Below are 17,842 nucleotides of genomic sequence, written 5' to 3' on the forward strand. Positions count from 1 at the left end.
TGCATCTCGTGGATGTTCTCTTGCCCTGGAGGCTGTTGACAGTGCTAGAACTTGGAGCCTGAAGACCTAGGTATTCCAGTTCCTTTTTTTTTAAGATTTTATTAGAGAACATGAATGGCAGAGGGAGAGAGACAAGCAGACAAGCAGACTCCCTGCTGAGCACGGATCCCAGTGTGGGGCCTGAGATCATGACCTGAGCAGAAGTCAGACACTTAACCAACTGAGCCACCCAGATGTGACACCTCCCCTCCCACTCCCCCACCCCCCCACCCCCGCCGCCAGGTATTCCTGTTCTGATGCTACCTCTGCCCAGTGCACCTAGCCAATAGCTCAATGACAACGCAGAAGTGTGTGGGACGGGGGGGTCAACGCTGGGACAGGTAACAGGATGCTAGTTTGGAGGTTTATGTTCTACACCTTTACTAGGTTTCAGAAGAGGATGTTTAGGTAGGAAATGTCTATAGCAATTTCTGGCAATTTTTAAGAGGCTGTCAGTACCTTGGGTTGAATGATGGTCTTCAGAGTATTGTTTGAGAAAAGGGAACTTAGATGTCATCATTGAGAAGGGAGTGGAAGATGGAGAGACACCCCCACCACCACCAAAATAAGCCATGATGGGAAGTTAATGATTCAGTAATGCCCTCATTAATTGGCTCATGGGTGGGGGTAAATCTGGGCTTGATCCACAAAGGTGTGCATGACTTGGTTGTCTCAGGAAACCTCATGTAGAAGAACTCTGATTGACTCTGTTCACTTACTTGCTCCCCACATTTTTATTGAGCACTTCATGAGACTCCCTTGTGTTCTTTGATCAGATGTTCCTCATAGGTTTACCAAACAAGATTTATACACACAGAGCGGTCTGGAAATTTGCCCAGGTCACCCAGCAAGTAAGTGGCAGAGCTGGCATTTGAACCCCAGCACTGTGACTCCCAGAATCCTCCCAGAATTCCAGCCCTTGCACCATAATGCTGTGCTGCTCTAGGGAGAAGCTGTGTGTAGCCTGGACCTGGTAGGGAGGGAGGCCTAGGGCATCTCTTTTGGTGCCAGAGCTATAGGCTGAAGGCCATTTATTGTTCCTAAGCTCTCCATTTGTGAATTCACCTGTTCACTAACACCTGTAACCCCAAGATGAGTACTTGTAATTTTGCGGTCATCTGCAGACATGCACAGAGTGGTAAAAAATGCATTGTTTCCAGCTGAGTTCAAACAAGGCAATGCTCTACCTTCCTGCTCAGCTCACGTGTCTATTTAAAGGCAGATTTTTTGCATTTTTTTTCTTTTTCTTTTTTTTTTTATTTATGATAGTCACACACACACGGGGGGGGGGGGGCAGAGACACAGGCAGAGGGAGAAGCAGGCTCCATGCACCGGGAGCCCGACGTGGGATTCGATCCTGGGGCTCCAGGATCGCACCCTGGGCCAAAGGCAGGCGCCAAACCGCTGCGCCACCCAGGGATCCCCATTTTTTTGCTTTTTCCTTGATGATTTTGCCATTTTTTAAATGGCCCCAAAGCATAGTACTCAAAGTACTGTCTAGTGTCGTAAACACAAGACCAGATGTGCCTTAGATAAGCTTCGTTCAGGCATGAGTTACAGTGCTGTTGGCTGCAAGTTTGTCATTAATGAATCAATACATATTAACACAAGTGTTTTTATTTTTTCTTTAAGATTTTATTTTTAAGTAATCTACACTCCAACGTGGGGCTCAAACTCAACCTCAAGATCAAGAGTTGCATGCTCAGGGTGGCTAGCAACTCTAGCCTAGGTGGCTCAGTAGGTTAAGCGTCCAACTCTTGATTTCAACTCAGGTCATGATCTCAGGGTCAGCGGATCAAGCCCTGTGCCAGGTTCCGCACTGAGTGCGGAGTCTGCTTGAGACTCTCCCATTCCTCAGCCCCTCTCCCCCAAATAAAACTAAATAAATAAAAGAGTTGCTTGCTCCACCAACTGAGCCAGCCAGGCGCCCCCAACTAAAGTGTTTCTAAACAAAAATAAAACAAGGTTACGTGCTGATCAGGTGATGTGACTGGGGGAGGAAACAACCCTATTTCCTCAAGCAGCGATGGCTCACTATTCACTAATCAATACTCAGGGCCCCGTGACTTTACAGAACATAACTACCATGAATAATGAGGACCAACTGTGTGCGTGTGTTTGGAGAGTGAGGGAACGTGCATGAGCAAGCCTAGGCTTCCAGAGAGCAGTGTTTCCTAAAGCAAAGACTTGTACTTTGTGCTGTATTACCTGTGTGACTGGGACTTTACCTCACCTGGGGGATCAGGAGCTGGACTCCCCAGTCCGACTTGGAATGTAGGACCATAGCAGTCACATGGGAAACAGCACTCCCCACCTCTCCTTAGGTTTTCCCTAACATATTCATCCTCTACCATCTAAAAGATGCTTTTACATGTCCTTTCTCGGCCTTCTTCCCCCTCAGCAAGAAATTGTCTCCCAGAGCAGAGAGAAAGCAGAAGTTCAGCCCAAGCCCTCCTGCCCCACCACATGCACTGCCAGGCTTGCCCTGCAAGTACCCTGCCTGGTGCGCCCCCTCCCTCCCAGCTGCAAGCAGCTCTGCTGTCTCCCATTTGTGACAACAGAGCAAAGGCCGGCTCCAGGCTCTCCTGCAAACTACCACCTCATTTATCTCCTCCCTTCTCAGCTGAACTCCCAAAGAGTTCTGTGTTTGCTTCCACCTCTCCCAAGTTTTCATCCCCATCATTCCACTGAAAGCTTTCAATTTGGCCACATCCAGGGCCTGGGAGCATCTGTACAGTTTAGAAACCTAAACCCTTAGCATCCCTGACAGTACTGCTTTCTGCCTTTCCCTGGTTTGCTTCTCTGCTCAAATTCTAAATGTTAGGGTGACCCAGTGCACTCACTGCCTTTTATGGTCAGGCCCCAGGAGATCTGAATCTAACACATGGCTTTAAATACCACCCTCACCGATGTCTTCTGAATTTTTTTTAAAAAAACTTTTTTTTTTTTAACATTTTATTTATTTATTCATGAGAGACACACAGAGAGATGCAGAGACACAGGCAGAAGGAGAGGCAGGCTCCATGCAGGAAGCCCGATGTGGAACTTGATCCCGAGTCTCCAGGATCACACCCCAGGCCAAAGGTGGCACTAAGCCGCTGAGCCACCCGGGCTGCCCCTGTCTTCTGAATTTGTGGCTTTGGCTTCCCTTTGGAACCTCCGCCTCTGCCTGGGTCCATGCCCCACTATCCTCACTCCTGCTCTGCCTCTTCCTGTGCTGTCAGGTCTTGGCTTTCCAACCACCTGGTTGTGTTTCGTTGTCTTCCTAGCACACAACCCTTGTTTACTGGTCTGCACCCTGCCACACCAGCATCCCTCACATCCCCACTCAACTCTGAGCACCACCAGAGCAAGGACCTGCCTGTCCTGTTCTCTTGCTGTACCTCTAGTGCCTGCACCGTGCTTGGGACATCACAGGCGCTGAGTGATGTCCAGGTAGGTGACTGAGCAAATCTCAGTGCCTGAAAGCGAACAGGGAAGTCGCTCATACCCGAAAAACAACCTGTAGCAGGAAGAGTCTGGGCAGGTGCGATGCTCCAGGCAGCAGCAGAGCCTGCCTCAGACATCCAGGCTCCCTGGCCACATCCCAGAGGCTGTCTCCTCGCAACTCAGGCATTTCAGACAGGGCCCCTCCCTCGCCTCTCCCCACCACAGCTTCTGCCACAGGCACCCCCACACCTTCAGAAACACTGGTTTGGAACCTGTTGAGCGCTGTTACTAGTTCAAGTTTCCTTTCCCATTTTCGACATGTATCTTTTTGGAAAAAGCAAATTATTCAGTTGAGTTAGAGTGAGGTTTTGTCGACTTTCAGAAATAGGAATATAACTAAATCCGCTTGCAGACTGCTTGGAAAGCGAACTGGGAGGGCACCGTAACCTCCAGCGGTGTGGGAAACAGGTGTGCCTTCTCCCTGTGGAAGCTCGTTCATGTCTACTGTTTGGCACACTTGACTCAAGTGAGCTACAATTACCATATTTTAATATATTTCAGTAAAGAGAACACCCTGGGGCAGGTCCTGAGACCTGGATTCAATTATTCCATAGAATATAGCAGATGTTTGTTGAACAGGACCAAAAACTTAATCTGAAGGATTCCTAAGTGTACTTGGCTCAGCAATGGGATGATGGTGAGCAAGATGTAGACCTTGCCTTGAAGGAGCTCCAGATCTGATAAGAGACACAGACAAGAGAAAGGTCATTGTGATGGTGCGTAGCACTGGGTGCAGTATGGCAGCATGTGACCCAGGCCTCCGGGGTATTGATAGGGCTGGGCTGAGCTCCGGGGTTGCTCATAGCAGTTCTAAGAAAGCAAGTGGAGTAAGGATTAGTAGCAGATGTCCTGTCATGGCCTGGATAACTAGGTTAAGGGAACTGGAGGGAAAACTGAAGGATGGAGTGGTGGACTGGGGGGGGGGCGTGAAGAGATGGGGATTTTTCCACCTTACAGTGCAGAGATTAGATGGGAAGGGGACAAGCTTTTGCAGGAATGCAGAGTAGAGGTGACGAGGGCCTGAAGTAGTGTGAGACTGGTGGGACCAGGGAGAAACAGGAGAATTTATAGGACTGGATGGGGTTGGGAGGAATCAGGAATGACAGCAGCAGATCTGTAATGTCAAGACCCGTGACCTAGGAAGTGGAGCAGGCAAGTGAGGAAATATTAATTCAGCTGGGAGTGTTGCAAGCGGGGGGGCCTGGGGACATGCCCTGCCAGGCTGCGGGGGATCTGGGCTGGAGGTGACCATTTGGGGTCAACAGGCTCCTTGAAACAAGGGGAGTGGGTGGGACCCCCTGGGGAGGGTAATGGAGAAACACATCTAGGGGACAGACAGCAGAGGGGGGGCCTGCACAGGTTAGTGAGGTCACCAGAACAAGGACAGAGTCGTTTCTGGATGAAAGGACACGGCTGAACTCTGTCCTGGAGTTAGCATCACAGTGGCAGTGTGCTGTAGAGGGCCGGGAAGGAAGTGGTGATGACAGCTCGCTTGAAGAGAGTGGTGTGAGGTGGCGGAAGGCGGTGGCAGGAGAGGTCAGAGGTCGGAAGGAGTGGGGCTGAGTGGGAGGGGAGGCTGGGCGTGTCTCAGCACAGGCTGGCAGTGGAGTGAGAAAGGGTCAGGAAGTGGGAGGTGTGAATTTAAGATCTCCTAAAGAGCAGTGACAAGGACTAACCATAGGAGTCAACAGCCAAGGGGCAGAACTGTCAGGGGACTGGCTACATTGGCCAGAGCAGCTGAGCAGCCATCCTGAATAAGACCCAGGGAGGGGGATCCCTGGGTGGCGCAGCGGTTTGGCGCCTGCCTTTGGCCCAGGGCGCGATCCTGGAGACCAGGATCGAATCCCACATCGGGCTCCCGGTGCATGGAGCCTGCTTCTCCCTCTGCCTATGTCTCTGTGCCTCTCTCTCTCTCTCTCTGTGACTATCATAAATAAATAAAAAAATTAAAAAAAAAAAAAGACCCAGGGAGGAGGGAAGCAGGGGCCACGGTCTTCACTGCAGGAGGGTGTGTATTGATGGGAAGATCAGAGCTCAACCAGCCCCTCCAGTGCCTTGGAGAATTGGGTGATTTTCAAGCTGAGGCCTGAGAAGAGGGAGCAACTTGCTGTGGCCAAACTACTCGGGAAATCACAGCCCGGGGAGTATCACCCAGACATGCTGGGTGGCTGGTACCCATGGGCCTTGCCCGACCCTCCTTCTCTGTGTAGCTGTGCACCTGAGGGGCCCTCCAACTAATCCTATTCTAACTGTTCCTCTCTGTTCAGCATAGTGCAAGCACCCTCCTTAATCTTCTGGGAGGAAAAAAAAAAAAAGCCATTTTCTGTGTTTGGTTAGGAAACCAGCTCCTAAAAGCACTGGTGATGATGACTTAGATTTTGCTTCTGTCTGGGCATGCTCGATAAGTGTGCTTGGGGGTGGAGGCACCACTGACTGGCACCAGAAGCTTTCTAAAAGATGTGCAGACTCCAACGGTGAAAACTGAAGCAAGTGATTCTGTTGTGGAAAGAATGGTCATGTATGATGCAATGACTCTAGTTTACAAAAGGTTTCTTCCTGTTTTCCAGATCATTTTACAAACAGCTGTTGGTTTTGAGAATTTTGTCCCCTGAAATTCAAATGATCCCTTTCCTATACCCATCTGTCTGTGTGTGTGTGTGTGTGTGTGTGTGTGTGTGTGTGTGTGTTGGGCGGAGGGGTGGAGGGTGAGTAATCAGACCCTGGGATTTTCCTATGCTGTGGTCTGTTTTTAAATGTCTTCCTGAATTAAAAGGTCTCATTCTGGCTCTCAGCAATGCCCTCTAAAATATATCTTGAGAGAGAAATGGATTTGGCCTGACATCCTTCACCTCCCCTCTTAACAGTTGTCAGAAAACTTGGACTGCTTGACACGAGTGGAATTTTTCTTTCCTTTAGATAAATGTGTCACTGTCGGATAGTGTTGTGACAGATGGAAAAATCCTATGTAGGGCACAGGGGAAGGACTGTGAGGGGCGGTCCGGCACGGGTCTTGATATGAACCCATCTCACCTCTTAATTATTCGTATGCACTTCCTGAAAAGAATGTTCCTGTTTGAGTGTCTCAGTAGAGGAGCTCGGGGGACGCCCATCAGGGGCCCAGCGAGCTGCAGCCGGGCTTGGACCCCGCGTGTCCACTTGGGCCTGTGGGTGGGGGCTGCGGACCAGGCGACCACCTGACCTTCCTGCCTGCTCCACCCCGCGCCACCGTCCACCCTGGCAAATGGGTGTAGCTTTCCCCACTCCAGCCACCTCACCCCGCCCGCCCGGCGGCCTGACAATGGGACACCTGTTCCCTCTCCCCGCCCCTCCTAAAGGCCATGGCTGGTCCTGGGCATCCTCTGGGGCTCACCCCGGAGACTCCGTGCTCTCCCTGTGCCGAGACTCCCGCACAGACCGAGCAGGGCTCACCCTGCCCTCGGCCTGCTGTCCAGGGAAAGCGCAGCCGCATCGTTTGCCGGCGCCCCCGCGGGAGAAGGAGGGGGTGGTGGGCGCGAGGGATGCCCAGGCTTCCGGCCCCCTTCGCCGCGCGCCAACCCGGGTTCCCGGCCCACGGCGCGCCCAGGAACCGGAGAGATGCGCACCTTTGGCGGTTCCTGCTCCCCGGCGTCCGGCCCGGGTGGTCCAGGCTAGAGCCGGTCCACGCCGCGGGGCCCCCCAGGAGGGGCCGCGAGTGCCGCCCCGCCCCGGCCTCCCCTCCCCCCCTCCCCCCCTCCCGGCCTGCCAGGTCACGTGGCTCGTGGCGCCCCCACGGGCCAACCACGTGACGGCGGCGCGCCGTTGCCTTGGCAGCGGCTGCGGTGGCCCGCGGGGGCGGGGCAGCCGGCGGGGGCGGGGCCGGGGGAACCCGGCGGGACGCGCGGAAGGAGGGAGGGGGCCGCGCTCAGCGCCCCGGCCGGGCCGCGGGGCCGCAGGGCAGCACGGCCACACCGCCTGCCGCTAGCCCGAGCCGGAGCCGAGCCGGGCGAGCAGGCGGGCGGGGCAGCTCGGTGAGTGCTCGCCGTGGGGGGTTGGCGGGGCGTGGGGGGCACCCCGCCCTGCTAGGGGACCGGAATTGCCCCGGGAGACTCGACGAGGGGAGGGGATGGGCTTTCTGTTGGGCTAGCTTGGGATGGGGTGGCTGCGGGGCTGGGGGGGCCAGGTGGCCGCAACCCTACAGGATCCCCGGGCGGGTGCGGCGCTGAGAAGGCGCTGAGATCCGGGACGGAGGGCGGGGGCGGGGGCGGGGGCGGGGGCCGAGTGCTGGTCCTGCGGCTACTGAGGCTTCCCTAGGGGAAGGGACAGAGATGCAGGTGGATGCCTCCGGGAACCCCCCCGTGGGGGCTGCGGGGGGCCCTCCCCCCGCGGGTGTGACAAAGACAGAGTCAGGAACAGACTCGCCATTGCTCGTGCCCCACATGTTTAAAGGAAGTTAAGACAGGCAAACCCCAAAACTGCCCCCTGGAAATGTTTCAGACAGGCCTGCCAAGGAGGGCAGCTCATCTTTAGAGAGCCACCGTTACTCTCCAGGAGCCTTTTTCTGTGACTGCCCCTTATATATAAAAAACAAAAAAACCCTTCAAAGTTCAGGCAGGAGAGCACCTTTTGGAGCCTCTGCCACCTGACAGAAATGTCGATTTCCATCTTGCCGCACCCCACCCCCTACTCCATCCGGAGTGTGAGGACGGGACTCTGCCTCTCCCTGGGGTAGGGGGAGGAGGACTGGCACAAGGTGGGACCCTGGGGCTGGGACGTTGGGATGGATATGAATCCCGTCCAGGCTGCTCCCTCAGCAGGAAGTGGCCTCTCTATCTCCAGGACCCAGAGGCCTCCTCAGGACCCAGGCTCCCAGCAGCACACAGCCCGCCCTTCTTTCCATTCCCTGCCACTCTGAGGACATCTGCAGGCCCGAGACTGCCTGGCCACTGCCCAGAGGCCGTGGTCAGCGCTTACTGCACCCAGAGCCCTCCCTGTCCGCTCTCCAATGTCAGCCCAGCCCACGCCCACTGATGGTCCTTGGGCTTTCCTCTTCTTCACCCCACACATGCCTTTACCTCTTTGGAGGCTCCCAGGCCCTCCTGTCCCTTAGCCACCATTTCAGCAGTCACCGAGACCAGCCTGACCCCAGGCTGCCCCCTTCACTGTTCCTTCAAAGCCCCTGCAGCCCGGCCCCTCCAGGGAGCCCGGCACAGTCATACTCATACTGCCTGGGCTGCCCCCGGTCCCCCACCTCCCCACATCCTGCCTTCCACCCACATTTCCCTGACCCCCTCTGCAGCCAGCCTTCTGTCATGTTCCCTTGCCTCTTGGAACCCTCCCATGCAGGCAGCATCTCTTCTTTGAGGGAGGGCCCCTCTTTGCCAGTGCTGCCTTTACTACTTACGTCCTCATCCCCTCTCCTTGCTCCCCAGTAAGGACATCTCCCTTCCCGAGGCTGAGGCAGCCACCCCCTCCTCTGCTCCCTTGGCTCTCACACCTTCTTCACTAAAGCAGCATTTAGCTCAATAGGTGAGAATCACCCCCTTAAATTGCTCCCCCACTGGGCAGAGTTCCTTGGAGGGACTCATAGGATCCTCACCATTTTCATCGTTGATGCCTAAGTAACAAATGCAGCCTGACCTGAGATCCCAGTGAGCATCTGTGCGATGGAGGTTGGCGGAGGGATTCTCTGAGGGGGCAAAGGTTGTGCCTTCCACCCATCCACACGGCCATATGCTGTCCTCCTCATACCTGTCGGCTCACCTTTGTTACATATGGGAAAAGAAAAGAGGAAAAGTGAATTTCCAGATGATGGTATTCTAAATTATTTGGAGTTAACTGATGGATTAGTGAGCAGCATATCTCTTAATTCTCCCCAAGGGAAGGGATGTTTCAGTGATTGAAGTGCGTGAAAGCAGTGGTGCTGGCTGCAGACACGGGGAAGGGGCAGTGACCAAGGCTCCCAAGTCAACATTCCTAGACATGACCTAGTAACTGGTATCCCCTGGCAGAAATAGAATACAGAACTGTTCCCCAGGGTCCTGTTGGTCAGTAAAAGCTGTACCTCTGCAGCCTGGCAGAGAGCAAAGAGGAAGGCACCCCAAAGAGAGAGCTTTTCCCCAACTGCAGGATCTTCCCATAGAACCTTTTTAGAGATTGTCATGGGTGGATCAAATCTGGCACATCTCCACAGCCACTGACCCTGGAAGCATTCCCCGCCCCCCCCCCCCCCCCCCCCCCGCCATGCTCCCTGGGATCTAGGAACACTGATCTGCTCTTAATAGCCTTAAGTAGGCTTTTCATGGGGCCTATGCGGGCCTGAACGTACAAGTTAATATCTGATGCCAAGTGAGCTGTGAGGTGCCTGTGCCCTTGAAGTCTGCCCTACAGATTAATTAGAGCCGATCCAGGCATGCTGCTGCATGGGCCAGCCCCTTGGGCCACATGAGACCGCCAATCCCCCATTTGGATTAGTGGAGATTTGGGTTTAAATTCACAAATCTTGACAGATTGGCCCTTCTGATCTTTATTCTGTGTTACTGTCAAACCAGGTATCTACCTGGGATGACTGCAGACGTCTGTAGCCTCCATTTCTCCGTCAAATGTGCTCCTCTCGGTAGATTCGGTTTTTCCTTTTGCTCACAGTTTCCATTACAGCCTGGATGTGGCTTTCCTTTAGTTACGTAAACCAAGTATTTCTGGGGGTGAACTGCACTGATTAAAATCTAAGTTGGATTTGAGACCCTGTTTGGAAATGTGTTTTTCATGATTGGCACTTGGGCATGAGAAGCAGTTGTTTTGTTTAAGTGTCATGTGAGGGTAGGGATGTCCCCACTGGAAGATGCCCAGGGTCACACAGTAGGATCAAATCCGGGCTTGGCAACTAGATCCTAGGATCTTGTTGTAACTCCCTATTCCCTGAAGATAGGGGACAAATTGGAGGATTCGTTAGGTGCTTTTGGCTAACATTGGAGTTGCATTCACCCACAAGGCACACTTGCTTGGAGCCTTTCAGATATAGGATGGAAGCTGGATTATTAGCTTTGTGGAGACACAATGGATAGTGACCAGGTGGGGAATTACTAGAAATGCATTCCTGGCCCTCCTCCCCAGCAGAGGGTCCCCACAATCCTGTGCAGGGCTCAGGGTGCATCATACTCACACCACCCCGGTGTAGGGTATATACAGCAGGTCCCAGAGAAAGTTAACTTGCCTGGCTTCTGGCTCTTCCAGGTCTCGGGAACCCTCTGGGATGCCTAAGAGTGTTTCTCTCCTGCCCCCAGCCTGGCTCCCACCATGAGCGCTGAGCTCAACGTGCCTGTGGACCCCTCCACTCCTGCCTGCTCTGAACCGGGCCACAAGGGCATGGATTACCGAGACTGGGTGCGCCGCAGCTACCTGGAACTGGTCACTTCCAACCACCACTCTGTGCAGGCCCTGTCCTGGAGGAAACTTTACCTGAGCAGAGCCAAGCTGAAGGCCTCCAGCCGGACCTCTGCCCTCCTCTCGGGCTTCGCCATGGTGAGTGTAGACATGTGGTGGGGCCTGCCACCTGCAAAGTGGGCTTCTGCTGTCACCACCCCGTGATGCTTCAGGGAGCAAAGCACTCCCTCTAGGCCCTACTGGCTGCAAGGATGGACCCTTAGGAGGTCCCCCCCAGCTCAGCACCTGCGAGGAGGGCTTCTCCGTCAACCGGAGGGGTTGTCTAGGGGCCCAGGAGAGTCCCCAAGCCCCAGAGGCCCGAGGATGTCCCCTTCTGACATTCCCACAAAGCAGTTACCTGGCAGGGAAGTTGAGAGCAATTGAAATAGCTTCAGTGTAAGGGAGGAAGGTCCCCATGTCTGCCCCATCCCAGGTACCACCAAACCAAGAGTTTGGAAATCTGAAGGATTTGAGTAGGACTGTGGGATGGATTGGGGTTTGCTCAGGGTAGCCCAGCTCAGGATGCCAGTGCCCCTCAAATGTGACCTCTTAGTGACGAAGCAGAGCCTCTGGCCTACTTCCTGGCTGCCAGGCCGCAGTTTTCCTTGAGTCACTCCCCAGGACAAGAGTCAGTCTCGAGCAGAAGCACGTGCCCTGAGAAGGGCCATGTCACCTGTTGGCTCCAACGCCCTGACCCACATCCCTTCAGGGGATTGTGCCAGAGGCTGAAGATGACAGGATTCTGAGTGAGAACAACAGGGTGACCCCCCCCTCTTTCTCTGTTGTTGTATGCTGTGTCTCTCGGGTAGAAATAATTTTTTTTTTTCTGTAATGTAAAAAGCGATTGTTATTTTGCCAAAGCTCAGATTGGAGACAGAAAATAAGCTGTCAGAGTGACCACGGTGGCCACTGTGGCCGGGGCCTGCTCACCCATTGGTACAGGCCACCCTTGGAAAACCAAGAGCCTGCGTAGTCAGGGTGTGCAGAGGTCACAAGCTTAGAGTCAATAAGTCTGGGTTGAGGTCTGTAGTTTAAAGCAAAGGCTTTATTTAGGTGTTATGTGGTATTGATTTACTTATTTTTAACATCAAAAGGGTATGATTATATGGTGCACAACTGTGGCTTATGGTGATTTTCTTCCCATGGTTTCCATCTCATGCAGAAGACAGAATGGTTTCTCAAGCTTAATTTGAAGGAATAGGTGTGAGAAGTATCAAACGTCACTATAAAAATGAGACCTTGTTTTCTGCACCACAGAATTACAGGATTGCATTGTTTGTCTGGCCTGCTCTTATTATTTTTGTGACTGGGAAACAAATCATGGGGAGTATCTCATGACCTGATGCAGTAAGACAGTTTCCTTTGTGTGTGGGGCCCAGGTCTTGGAAGTCACTTCTTGTCTGCAGCTGTCTGTTTAGACCTTTGCCTTCCAAGCATTTGGATCTCCAGACTTAGAGAAGCTTCACTGTTTTCCCAGCCAACAAAAGGGGAAGCCCTGATTGAAACCTCCAAAACTATTCATTTAAAATTGGAAAACAAGCCCCGTTCATCAGATTGTAAAACAAAGAGTGAATTCTGGAGGACTAGTTGAAACTTAGTGGCAGCCCGCAGGGTTGTGGTCTTAGAATGAAAATAGTGACCACGGGGGCATCTGCATGGCTCAGCTGTGAAGCGTCTGCCTTCAGATCTCAGGGTGCTGGGATCGAGCCCCGCATTGGGCTCCCTGCTCACTGGGGAATCTGCTTCCCCCTCTGCCTCTGCCCTTCCACCTGCTTGTGCACGTGCACGCTCTCTCTCTCTCTCTCTTTCTCAAATAAATAGACCTTTTAAAAGAAAGGAAGAAATAGTGACCACAGAGTGCTATCCATCCCTTGCTTGGCAATGGTGGTCACAGTTGCCATAATAATTCATTTCTTCAGCATTTATGGAGTGTCTCCTCTACCAGCTCCCTTGAGTAGTCCGAGATACATTTCAGAAGCTGTGCAGTGCCCTCACCTTCTCTTCTAGAGGGTTCCTCTCGGGGAGGCTGCCACAGCCTAGTACACACCAGAGGTGCAGCCGTAACGGGGAAAACTGGAAAGCCGTAGAAACAGCGTGGGCATGAAGACCAGGGGTGGGGAAAGCAACAGCTCGCCCACTTGACTAGAGTAACTCGCTGCCAGTAGGCCAGGTAATGATTCAGATGGTGGCACAGCTTGGGAGAAACCAGACACATACACACAGATCGTCCGATGGCGTTCCAGCCACAGACACCGTGGCCGACCAAGGGGCAGGAACGAGAAGCAATGAAAACAGGCACTTTGCTCCGTGGAGCCTCTCCCTTCTTGTTATGCATCCCCTAATTAGAATTGCAAAGCTGTCCTTTGGTCCAACAGCAAGCACTTATGCCCAGCCTTGAGCCTGTTTCTTCATGTTTATCCTTCTGCGAACACACAGAACCAGCGATCCGAGGCCTCCTCATAAAACCTTTGCATAAACACACTGAAAAGGCCTTTGGCCTTTTCTCTCCTGAAGGGTGACCAAAACCATTTTTTCTGCTGTAGGCCTTTTAATTATCTTTGTTTACCTCTGTGCCCTCTGTGGTTTACAACCTCCTTCAACTGAGCCAGGTCCTTTGTGGTAACAAGAGCCTGCTCAGGCCACAAGGGCACTGAAAAAAGAGCGCCCCTCAGCCTGTGTGGTGGGGCGACTCTTCGTATGGAGCACTCATCACTTCTGAGTTTCTGTTCAGCTGTGGTCCACTAGGACTGCCGTGTCTTCTTTTTACCAACCCAATGTTCCGTCTCTACTGAGAGGATGCGTCTCTCACTCTAGAAGGTGGTAGTTGCTACAAGTAGCGAAATCTTTCTTGTAAAATTTAAAAAATGGGATGTCTTAGGTCTAAGAAGCAAACAGTGGGTAGAAAAGCCTTCTGGCTTCTTTCTGCCTTCCCATCCTCCTTCCTTGACTGATCTGGTTTCTTACCTCTGGGTACCCGGAGCCCCAGAGTCCTTGCGAGGCCTAGACTGAACCATCCGGGGAGGTCCACAGTGCTGGGTGGGGAGTGGGGGGGGGGTGCCAGGGCACAGTGGGAGCCAGTCTTTGTGGACCAGGTCTCCCCTGGGGGAGGCAAGGCAGGAGCATGCTTCCTAGTCTGTGGTTTGAAAACCCCTTAGAGGGACTCCTGAGTGGCTCAGCGATTGAGCATCTGCTTTCCGCCCAGGTGTGATCCTGGAGTCGCGTGATCCTGGAGTCCTGGGATCAAGTCCCATGTTGGGCTCCCTGCATGGAGCCTGCTTCTCTCTGCCTGTGTCTGTGCCTCTTTCTCTGTCTCTCTCATGAATAAATAAATAAATAAAATATTTTAAAAAAAAAAGAAAAGAAAAAGCAAGCCCCTCAGAAAGGCTTGCAGTGAGTGGATCCTGCCTTGCTGCCTATTCATTGCCACAGAGATAGGCTGGGGCTTCTGGTTCCCTCTGTGGATCTTTTTTCCTTTTAAAGAATTATTTATTTATTAGAGAGAGAAGGAGAGAGAGAGAGCACACCCGAGTGTGAGGAGGGGTACCGGGAGGAGGAGAGAATCTCAAGTAGACTCCCCTGATCAGAGCCTGGATGCAGGGCTCAATCTCATGATCCTGAGATCATGACCTGAGCAGAAACCAGGAGTCAGACACTTAACCAACTATACCACCCAGGTGCCCATTTACCTTTTATTTAAAACTAGTTTTTGGGATGCCTGGCTGGCTCATTCAGTAAGGTATGTGACTCATGATCTTGGGGTTGTGAGTTAAAAAAATTTTTTATTGTTTAAAATTTTTTTTTCTTAAATTTTATTTATTTAACAGAGTAAGAGAGAGAGACAGCAAAGGAGCTGCAGAGGGAGGGGGAAGCAGGCTCTCCACTGAGCAGGACTCTGGGATCATGACCTGAGCCAAAGGCAGACGCTCAACTGACTGAGCCACCAGGTGCCTCTGAAAAAGTTTTTTAGTTAAAAAAAAAATGATAAAAAGTTTTTATTTTGTCAAAGTTAATACATGCTTACAGTTTACCAAGGAAAGAGTGCAGGGAGGCTGATAAGCAGCCCCACCCCATGCCCAGGGGCAGCGCCTCCAGGCCTCTGCTTTCTGAATAACTTTCTCCAGACTGCTGTTTCTAGATTTATCCATTTCTGGACTTAGCTATTGGCGTTGGCTTCCTGTGACTGCGGTGATGACTCAGCTCTTTGCCCAGCCCAGCCCCCTCCCCCAACCCCCACCCCCACCCCCACCACCTATGCCCTCATTCCTGTCACCATTCTTGGCCTTCAGGATGCGGGTCCTCCCCGGGGCGTCTGGTCTCCACTGCCAGGTATACCCGATGGTCCGTGTGAGGCTGTCCAGGTGTGCAGCTTGGGAGTCTGGGGGCCCCAGGAGCCCCCTTACTACTTTTCTCTTGTTACCCTTTGAAAGATTAGTGTTTATTTTTTGAAAAACAGCAGTCGTTCGGTGGTGGAGCCCTGCTGATGCCAGCAGCCAAACCACTGGTTCCTGGCAAGCGTGGCCTTGGTCCTGGGTCGGCACTGGGAAGGCCCCTGGGGGGCGGGGTGAGCCCCCCCCGTTCCCCACCCCCCACCCTCTGCTTTAATCTCTCCTGTACCTGTGAGATTCTTCCTTAGCAAGCTGTTCTTTAGCTCAGCAGAAAACAGAAGTTGAAGCGTGTGGACAGCGAGGCGGGCGCCCTGGTACCAGAGCACCTGGCTGAGCCCTGCCCACTGTGCATTGCAGGTGGCCATGGTGGAGGTGCAGCTGGAGACGCAGTACCAGTACCCCAGGCCGCTGCTCATCGCCTTCAGCGCCTGCACCACGGTGCTGGTGGCCGTGCACCTCTTTGCCCTGCTCATCAGCACCTGCATCCTGCCCAACGTGGAGGCCGTGAGCAACATCCACAACCTCAACTCCATCAGTGAGTCACCGCACGAGCGCATGCACCCCTACATCGAGCTGGCCTGGGGCTTCTCCACCGTGCTGGGCATCCTGCTCTTCCTGGCCGAGGTGGTGCTGCTCTGCTGGATCAAGTTCCTTCCCGTGGACGCGCGCCGCCAGCCCGGCCCCCCACCTGGCCCCGGTGGCCACACAGGCTGGCAAGCTGCCCTCGTGTCCACCATCATCATGGTGCCCGTGGGCCTCATCTTCGTGGTCTTCACCATCCACTTCTACCGCTCCCTGGTGCGCCACAAGACTGAGCGGCACAACCGTGAGATCGAAGAGCTGCACAAACTAAAGGTGCAGCTGGATGGGCATGAGCGCAGCCTGCAGGTCGTGTGAGGGCATGGTGCCCGGGGCAGAGGCCAGCGCTGCCGCCACCGCGGAGCCCACCAGGATCGACTGCCTGTCTGCCTCCCGGGAATAGCACCACTGTGACACTGCCACAGAGTTCGAGACCAAAGTCGTATCCCCTCCTCCCGTCTGAATTCCGGAACACCCGGCCCGGGTGATCCTCCCGCAGAAAATAGAAATTTGTAGTAAAAAGAGAGACTCGGTTGCTAAGAGCTTAGAGGGGGAAAAAAAAAAAGCCTGGGGCCTGGGGATTTCCTGCGGCAGGAGACCGGGCTCCAAGCAGCACATGGTTGTCACAGGCAATCTCAGCAACGTGGAACCAGCAGCCGGGAGAGTCCGGGGAGGGCTGAGAGTTTCAGAGAAGGGCTTGCCCTGTGACACCTGAGGTGGGTCTTGTGGCAGCAGGGTGGCCCACAGCTTGGCCTGGTGCTTCCCTCCCCTGTCCTGGGGGGAATAGGTGGCCGGGCTTCCAGGGGAGAGGCAGGAGCCTGGATCAAGTGTCTGCTCGGCAGGTGAGGGCAGTGCTCAGGCCCAGGGGGAGACTTTCAAGGGTGGAAGCCTGGCAGGGCTGGGGAGGCACGTCTGCAGGCATCCCGTGTGAGATGCCCACCTGAGGAGACTTTTAACTGAGGGGTGCTCTGAGGTACACCAGGCTCAAATTCCCTCTTCTAGCCAGCCAGGAACCCTGGTCACGTTGACCCAGCAAAGCCACCAGGTTGGGGAAAGAGCCCACAGTCCAGAGGCCTCTATCTTTGGGTTACAAGATGGCCTCTGAGCCCCAAGCAACTGCCCCTCCAGGCTTCGGCTGCCAAAGGTACCTGCCTGTGACCCCAGGTGGCAGGAGGGCACAACCTGGGGGACTTTCTGTCTAGATGAGGCCTTTGGCCTGAGCTGGCCAAATGCAGCAACCACAGGGAGGACAAGACCCCACATAACGCTCCCCTGCAGGGACCCCCAGTCTTCTCAGCCACATGCAGGGGCCCAGCTCACACATTTCCATGGCCATGTGCAGGGTGGGCTCAGATGTTCTCACTGGACCTGAGTTCCGGTTCTTGGGCCGTGCACATATATATGACAGCTCAGCCTATCGGTGAGCATGCCACACCCCGAGCTGCTTTTAAAAACCATGTTTACCACATCAGCCAGCAGCAGCCTTGAGAGGGAGCCTTTGTTTTGTCATCAGGCGTCATGCTCTGATGGCACCTCTGTGGACTGCTCACTCTGTGGGGTCTGGGTTGCCTATGCCAAGAAATCCTGGCTAGCCTGGCTGCAGCTGCTGGGAATGTGACATACTGTGGAGGTCATAAACCTTAACACATAACCAAAATGCCAACTGTCTGGGCTGTCTGGGAGCTGTGCCGGGAGTCACCGGTGTAAGTCGGGACATTATGGGAGCCTGGGCATCGGGTTCCCTGGAGCCAGACGAGAGCCTGGCACCTTTCTTGGGCATGTTCCTTGCCTTCTGCAGACCTCTGTCCTTGCTTGCTTGCTCTCTACTGCATGTCTATTCTTTCCTGGAGCTTCGCTGAAAAGGCTTGTCTGGCTTCATATGTACTCGCTTTGTGTCTGCGTCACTGTGAGACAGCCTCTCTGTGTCCTGGCAGGGACGAGACGGGCTGGCT

The 17,842-nt window shown here is 53.8% G+C and overlaps 1 protein-coding gene across 2 annotated transcripts; it reads left to right on the forward strand.

Moving 5' to 3' along the window:
* Positions 1 to 7,402: 7,402 nt before the first annotated feature.
* On the forward strand, positions 7,403 to 16,416 carry ORAI2 (ORAI calcium release-activated calcium modulator 2). Of its 2 annotated transcripts, none has more exons than XM_055339774.1 (3): positions 7,403 to 7,535; positions 10,738 to 11,025; positions 15,669 to 16,416. In XM_055339774.1, the coding sequence occupies exons 2-3, from the start codon at positions 10,801 to 10,803 to the stop codon at positions 16,206 to 16,208; spliced, it is 765 nt and encodes a 254-aa protein (XP_055195749.1). In that variant the 5' UTR covers positions 7,403 to 7,535; positions 10,738 to 10,800; the 3' UTR covers positions 16,209 to 16,416. The 2 variants fall into 2 exon arrangements, with proteins under 2 accessions (XP_055195749.1, XP_055195750.1); XM_055339775.1 differs by having other exon boundaries at positions 10,788 to 11,025.
* Positions 16,417 to 17,842: the final 1,426 nt, after the last annotated feature.

Source organism: Nyctereutes procyonoides, unplaced genomic scaffold (genome assembly GCF_905146905.1).
Source record: "Nyctereutes procyonoides isolate TBG_1078 unplaced genomic scaffold, NYPRO_anot_genome, whole genome shotgun sequence".
NCBI lineage: Eukaryota > Metazoa > Chordata > Mammalia > Carnivora > Canidae > Nyctereutes > Nyctereutes procyonoides.